This window comes from Garra rufa, unplaced genomic scaffold (genome assembly GCF_049309525.1).
Source record: "Garra rufa unplaced genomic scaffold, GarRuf1.0 hap1_unplaced_830, whole genome shotgun sequence".
NCBI classification, from domain to species: domain Eukaryota; kingdom Metazoa; phylum Chordata; class Actinopteri; order Cypriniformes; family Cyprinidae; genus Garra; species Garra rufa.
This window is the reverse complement of record NW_027395095.1, coordinates 2,102-10,436: the sequence shown is the minus strand read 5'-3', so window position 1 is coordinate 10,436 and position 8,335 is coordinate 2,102. Positions and strand designations below refer to the sequence as shown.

Sequence of the window (8,335 nt, the reverse complement as noted above, 5' to 3'; positions counted from 1 at the left end):
GATCTCCTGCCTCAGAAATTCAAGAAATATAAAATTTTGTTATTCTAAACAGGGCCTGTTCCTTATGATCCAAACCTTTCCACTAAAGATTCAAGAAATGGATGGGAAAATGCCATGAATACCGATGTCATCACACATCAGCTGAAGGTGAACATGTTATTTTTTTATTTTAGTACATCACAGAACCCAGAATTAGTTATGCAAGTTCTTTGTGTGTGGATCTAACATAAAAGCAAAATCTGAATGGTTGATTAAGTGTTGCATTAATGACCTTAATAGTAGTGTGATTCTCATAACCCTTAGATTAGCTGATTATTACTTTCCATTCTTTGAACTTTCTCTCAGGTTTTGGAGCATCAGCTAAAGGAAGTGAATGCCTTTATTAGGGATGATGACCGAGTGTCTTCTAATCCCGTGATGAAGTTGACATTTGGGGAACCAGGGCTTTTCCTCCACTCTCTGCCCCAGAACTCCCTCATCCATAATTCAGCCATCTGGAGCTGCAGGAGAAAGGTCTCAATGTTGAGTCTGACCCACATTGTGGAGCAAAACAGTGGCCGGGACACCTTGCCAGTTCTCTGGAGGTTCCTTCAGAGGGTAAGATATTTATGTTTCTCATTAGTTGTGTTCAACAGCATCTCTGGTTGTTACCAGAGAATGCAGTTTATCATGCCTGCTTCTAGACAGATTGTTTATGTTATGTAGACAGTCCTTTGACTATCAGCTTAGTCTGGTTGACTTTAGCTGTTGTGGCTGACGCAGTGTAACATCAAAGTTTGTCTACACTGGACGTGACAAAGCAACCATTGCAAATCATTTGAACTTTGTGTGAGCATGTTATAAATAGAACGTGGCAGCAGTTTACTGTTGGGGAACACCGTGTCTACACATCCGGTGTATACACGGTGTTAGTCTTACTGACATATCAGGGAGCAGCCATAATTTATTCTGTTTTAACATGCTGATTAGTGATGGGTTTATAACACAGAGTGTATAAACTCTGTGTTACATGGTAAAAAGATGTAGAGACATCAGAAACTGTAAAGCTGTATGTTTCAGGAAGCAGAGCTGCGGTTGGTGCGGTTCCTTCCAGACATCTTGGTTCTCCAGAGGGATTTGGTAAAGAAATTCCAGAACATGACAGAGCTAAACTACAACACCATTGAAGAGTTTCTGCGAAATCAGAAAGCAGGTACCCACCATAACTGATATGATTTGCCATGTAAAAGTGTTGAGTCAGTATGGAGATATTGATGATTGAGTTCTTGTTAATAATTTCAGTAAGCTTGTTGATGGTTGATTTACTCATTTCAGCACAAATGTGTTCAGAAGTCATACAAGCATATGCCATTTCTCTATTATTAAAGTTTACTTTCATTGCAAACTGTGAATGTGCATTGTTTTTATTCAACAGCTTCACTCACTGCATGGTATGAAAAGCGCATAAAAATCTTTATATCAACTTGGAACCAAATCAGAGTATCTCTGGCTACCACAGGTAAACCAACTCTTACCTACAATGGCAATCATAAATTTGTGAAACCTTTGAAAATAACTGGATTTCTGCATTGATATACTCATATAATGTGGTCTGATCTTCATCAAGTCACAATTATAGACAAACACATTCTGATGTATAACATAACTAATAACTCAAAACATTGTACTTTCCAAAATTGTATTGAAAACACTGCTCATTGAAAGAGCAGGCTGGATACAGTAAGAAAACCTCTGTGTTATGACTTTTCTAAAAGCTATTGAAGTCAGTTAAGGAGATTAGATTGGAAGTGTGGGTGCTTCACACTTTTTTTATAAGACACACAAAGCCTGGTTGCCAACAAATAAAGGTGACTTGACTTTTTTTTAGGAAAATATTTAAAAACACATTACAGAGATGCACAAAGCTGAACAAGCCATTAGCAGTGCTAAATACCTATTATGTTATTCATAAATAACTAAGTAGGTAAGATACCCTGTCTACAAATGTAGAAAATTCTATTGCTACTTTCTCCACCATATACTGTTAGTGATTAAATAATATATTCAGTAGAAATGTGTAAGTACAATTGTCTGTCCATTAGTTTTAATCAGATTGTGTTTGTCTATAATTGTTCATTAAATTGTGCAGTGCAGAAATCCAAATATTCACAAGCATTTACAGTCTTATTCTTTCCACTGTCATGACCACTTTCTTTACACTTTAGAAAAATGTGCTGTAATTTCTTTGAAAGATGTCTATTTTTTTTTCAATTGATGAGTGATGCATGAGGTGATCTGTTTGTGTCAGGAGAGATAAAGCTGCCTGACGATTATACTCGAGAGGATCTTGGTCTAGACGCAGACCTGCAGGTGCTGCTGCCGCAAAGAAGTGGCCTGGGCCTGTGCTCCACTGCCCTTGTCAGCTACCTCATCACCCTGCACAACGACCTCATCTACACTGTTGAAAGATACACCGGAGAGGAGTCTGGGTAAGAGATTCAGCATATGAAGGCCCATGTCATTTGTTGTGTTTAATATAGAAATCACTTGAGTTCAGCAAACCCATAACCCTAAGTATTAATCATCATGGCATAACTCATCCTGTAGAGGAGAGTGGGGTAAGATGAGCAATTTTTTACTCATGTATTCCTTATTTTTTTACTTATGTGAAAAATTAGGCAGAAGTACAATAAAAATATGTTTCCTATTTTCCTTTTTTTTCCTATTTTACATTATTAGAATGTATCAATGACATATGGTTTCTTAAAAAGAAAAAAATATTCATAAGAACTGATTGAATGTATTAGAATATTTACTTTTTTGTGGTTATAGCTTTTAAGAGTATGATGATTTATAACACACAATGAACATGTTGCATATACTTAAGTTATATGGATTATACTTCTCATAGTTATAACATATTATTATTAAGTTTCATTTCTTGCCATCTTACTTATGTTACTTTACTTAAAGGGATAGTTCACCCAAAAATGAAAATTTGATGTTTATCTGCTTACCCCCAATGCATCCAAGATGTAGGTGACTTTGTTTCCTCAGAAAAACACAAACGAAGATTTTTAATGAAAAACCGGCGCAGTTTGCCAGCCTTATCATAGACGTGGATGGGCACCAAACCTTTAAAAGTAAACAAAAACATGCACAGACAAATCCAAATTACACCCTGCGGCTCGTGGCGATACATTGATGTCCTAAGACACGAAACGATTGTTTTTGTAAGAAACTGAACAGTATTTATATCATTTTTTACCTTTGATATACAGCCACGTCCATCTGTCATGAGCACGAGTTTGGCATCAGTCACGTCACATGTGCACGCGCTCTGTCGCATGAATACGACACTCATTGTTTCCACAGTGCACAGATTGTGGGTATAGCGGCTATTCAAAATGGTAATTACTTGCGCGTATCCTGATTGTTTAAACCGATTTAAAGCTAAAAGATTACGTTTGCTTGCACAAACTCATCCGGGACTTTTCACTGATTTCCCCTTACGGCGTTTGCGTATACTACGCCAGAAGCGCGTGCACATGTTACGTGACTGATGCCAAACTCGTGCTCATGACAGATGGACGTGGCTCTGTATCAAAGGTAAAAAAATTATATAAATACTGTTCAGTTTCTTACAGAAACCGATCGTTTCGTGTCTTAGGACATCAGTGTATCATCACGAGCCGCAGGGTGTAATTTGGATTTGTCTGTGCAAGGTTTTTGTTTACTTTTAAAGGTTTGGTGCCCATCCACGTCTATGATAAGGCTGGCAGACTGCACCGGTTTTCATTAAAAATCTTTGTTTGTTTTCTGAGGAAACAAAGTCACCTACATCTTGGATACATTGGGGGTAAGCAGATAAACATAAAATTTTCATTTTTGGGTGAACTATCCCTTTAAAGCAGACAAAGACCACTTACAAGTAGTAGTAATTATAATAATAATATATCAGGTATCAGAACAGATGCACGTGTAATATGACACATTTGCTTTGAACTATGTTTATTGTAATATCAGTTTGACTATTTTGATACCATTTGGTACCATTTAGACAGCTGTTGATAACTACTCTTATAACAACTACATGTCAACCAGCCGTAATTATTATTAGTAGTATGCTAAATATATGCTTACACTTTATTTTGGTGGTTGCCCAAAAAACTGTTTGCAAGTGTTTGAACTTTCTACCTACCCTAACCTTAACCTATGTCTACTAATACTCTTAGGAGTGTTAGTTGACATGCAGCTGCAAAGTTGCTTATAGTCAATAGACTAAGGGGACCCTCAAAATAAAATGTAATATTACATAGTATAGTGCATAATGTAGATTTAATATGCATCTGATGTTATAACTCTTTAGAGTATGATTATTTTTAACACACAATGAACACCCTAAGTATTATAATGTATTATAATTGTTGTTATGATTATTCATGAGATGATATAACATATTATTATAATGTTTTTTATAATGCATTTATGCATTCATTATAATGCCTTAAGAATACCCTTATAATGTATTATAAATACAGGCTTCATAGAAAGTGTTATCGAGATATTTCATACCATGAGACTTCAGATGTTTACTGTTATTGATCATTTGACAAATGTGCATGTTAATAAAGACATTGTCATTAAAAACTGCTGTTACAATGAAACAGAAGTATCAAAGCAAGTACTAAAGCAAGACTGAGGCAATTGTGTTCAGACCAATCTCTGGCTTGTTTCATTGTATGTATTTTGTCTATTATGTCAATCCTTTTTTTTGGCAGTTTTATTGGTGTTTTTTTTTTATTTTTATTTTTTTATTTTTTATTTTTATTGGTTTTGCAAATTTTTGTACATCCCAGTGGTCAGTGACTATTGTTTTATTGTGCTATATAAATAAGCTAAACTAAAAAGACCAACAATTAAAAACGAACAAAAAAATCCAGTGTTTCATTGAAACATTTTAAATCATGTAGCTTGTGGATTATAGAGGTGCACTCTTACTTTGAATGATTGGACTTCAGCACAATAATCAGACAGTTTTCAATTTGCAGATAAAAACACCTGATGATGCTGGATGAGTGAGAAAAAAAAAAAACCTACAGACTTACTTTGAAAGTAGGGTTCTAAGCTGTAACTAAAGACAACAATATTACTTGGTATTAAATTATAATATAATTTTATGAACTGTAATATTATATTACCCTAGGGACCACATAACAACACACTGACTAAAACACTCAGAACCCTGAATCCTGTGAGCTATCGAAAGAATTAAGCAATTTCCCACTTTGACACCATCTATTTGTCTGTATCATTTTCTGTCCTGTTTCCTTGCAGTTACACAGTAAGCCCAGCAGACCTGACGGAGCTGCACATGATCCGTTATGAGTATGAACGAGATCTGCTGCCGCTTGTGCTGTCCAACTGCCAATATAGGATGGAGCGTGGGCAGGAAACCCTGGCAGAGTACGACCTGTCCAAGATTCAGCAGCAGATCCTCACCCGCTTTCTACAGGGCAAACCACACATCACCCTCAATGTACGTCACAGCACTACAAGAGCTGAAAAATGCCTGTTCAGATTTGTTTTTTAAGAGCTCCTCAGGCTTGACAACCAGTAGAGTAGATGAATTAGTACATTTGTATTTATTTGTTTTGTTTTGTGTTTTTGTTTCTCTGTGTTTCAGGGTATTCCGACACTGGTGAACAGACAGGACAGAAATTATGAGATCATATTTAAAGATGTTAAGGGCAAACTGCAACAAGTAGGTTATATTATTTAATAAATTATAAATGTTTATTACCGTAAGATGTTTAAATTTGTATCTGATACATTGTGTTGTTGTTAGATCCAGTGCTCAAAGTGCTCATAATGAATCTTAATATTGTTTAAATGCAAAATTGTACATTTAATTAAATCCATGTTTACAATGCAGAGGTATGTTTTAACCATTTTAATACATGTCACAAGCTGTAATGTGATTGTGTATCCAAAGGACTCGTTGCAGCCTCTGATGCAGTACGACCTGGTGAAAGAGCTGCAGTCCTACAGTGATGTTTGTGAGGCCCTGTCCACAGTCGAACTAGCCCTGGGTTTCCTTGCCATGACGGGGGGAGATCCACACATGCAGCTAGACACTTATTTGAAGGAGGTGCTTCAGATGACTGACCACATGGCCCCACACATCTTCAAGGTTGGTTATAAACACACTTTTTTATTAAATGTGTTATTTTTGAGCAGTGGTGTGTAGATGGGATAAATACATATAATTTATAATTTAGCTCAAAGGGAATCGAATATGATTCAATAGGGAATTTGAAAAGAATCACTGTTTTACGGCTGTTCCAGAGTCGACATGCGATTCATTCACAAGCCGTGTAACAGGAACTCTGCAATGGATATTACTATCCAGAATATAGTGAAAACACTATATATTAGCACAGTAGCAAAATCAGCAGTTTAAGACCTTAACTTGTAAGCACAAAACACAAGATACTTATCTTTTCTAATAAAAATATGATTTTAATGGATAAACCTAACACATACAAACTAATCTAACATAAACACACGCATTCACACAGGTTGCAGAAAGAGAAAGTGAGGAAAGAATGAGTTTAAAGGAATGAAAATATGAAGTCCCAAGTTAGCAATATGTGAAATTGCTAAGACCTGAACAACCATCAATCACTTAATTAACCCTCGTATTGAGTCTCTCAAAGAGGTTATTAAACTTTATATCAAAATGCACCAGTTCAGTAAGATTCTGGAGGTTACTTGCGCATTGCCTTTGGGAATTCCTTTGGTTGCGTCACTTCAGAAAGGGGCTTTCCCGAGGTTGCTGATTGGTTGGTTCTGTGGTCCTTTGTGAAGGCTTGGGCGTTGGCTTGATAAAAGAGGGGAGCGCTGTTAAAGATCAGGTCCGCGAAGACGTTTGGGTCGATCGCGGCTTGCATAAAACTTAACTAGAACCCGAAACTCTCAACGGAAAGAAATAAAAAGAATTAAAGTAAAAGGCAGGAGTGTGATGATCTCCTCATGTTTCCTTTAGAGGAGCGTCTGGCATGCAGGCCAGGCAGCGTCGAGACGCGGCGGCGCGAAGCGCAAAGATTAAGACAGAGGGTTGTAAGGGGTGAGAGAGATAAGAGAGAGATTTTAGGGTGTCCTGGGGTTTTAAACTCAGCTTTTTGACACATCCCAAAATGATGTCTTGACCAATTAGAACATTGTCTGAACTCCGGTGGGCTGCTGGTTCCACCTCCCAACCTTAAATCACAATGTCATCTGATTAGTCCCGTGATCCCAAATTCCCGCTCTTTGCAGAGATAAATTTGGACATGATTTCTATAACAAGACTATAATTTTGTAAAGAATTGAATTACAGGAACATTTCGAGAATGCGATTTCAAGACCGTGCATATCAAACACCAATATAAACCATTAAACTATTCAATAGTTATCAAAAGGGACATACACAATAAGTGATTAAAAGATAATAGGCAAATGTATGGGTTACATATGAATAGGAAATTATGCATAGAAATGATGAGTTGCTCATGAGTCCTTTTTAGCATAATTTTGGGTGCATATATATATATCAATGTGCAGTTTTCTGTGAATACTGTGACCATAAGGAGGTGTTCTGTGAGGAACAAAAGGTCAAGAGGGTATAGAAAGAATTTCAGTGTCCAGTGTCCTCAGTGGGGGAAAACCAACAGAAATCTCTAATGATTCTCATATGATGTTCAAGATGTGCATCTCTTTGACAATTAATCTTGGTTACTTGCTCCAAATTTGACAATCAACAAGGGTCCTCTTGTGGTAATGTTGCAAGTCCCTATTTTAAGCTTGTAGTTACTTGGTTGCTTCAAGCTAGCTGGCTCTAGAGTGTCAAATTACACCTTTTACGACAGGGGTCTGGTCTTGCTGGAATTTGAGCCTGTAGAAGTGTTTTTACTTCTAATCGAATCTCCCAAATAGTTTGATTCGCGCTGATATCCTACAGGTGTTACAGGGATGCTTCAAGGACACTGATCTTAAGTAAGCCCTGTATAGACAGATTAGATGTGTTTCTTTTAGGGAGTGTTTAACACATTTTTATTTAAAAAAAACTGTTAGATATAGCAGTAGAGGCCTTGAGGCCTTTTAAAAGTCGAAGTACTTTTACCTTGATGTTACTTTAAAAGCACAGTGTTTTGACATGAGATGCTAAAAAGAAAGACATCCATATGATTCATCATAAAATTAAAAAGAAGCACACATTGAAATAAAGAACAGTCATTCAATAGGTTGACACTTTATAGACCCCTGTCAAATTTGACTGACTTCTCTGAAGTAGATGTGTTTCTATAGCTTCTGA

At 36.6% G+C, this 8,335-nt stretch overlaps 1 protein-coding gene across 1 annotated transcript; it reads left to right on the top strand.

Annotated features, from left to right (window-relative positions):
• Window positions 1–52: 52 nt before the first annotated feature.
• Window positions 53–6,172, top strand: LOC141317365 (E3 ubiquitin-protein ligase rnf213-alpha-like; the record flags this gene model as incomplete). Its single annotated transcript, XM_073833093.1, has 8 exons — window positions 53–147; window positions 346–597; window positions 1,060–1,192; window positions 1,415–1,498; window positions 2,288–2,468; window positions 5,317–5,518; window positions 5,666–5,743; window positions 5,975–6,172. Coding segments are annotated over 8 exons (1,223 nt in total), but the record flags the coding sequence as incomplete, so codon positions are not given.
• Window positions 6,173–8,335: the final 2,163 nt, after the last annotated feature.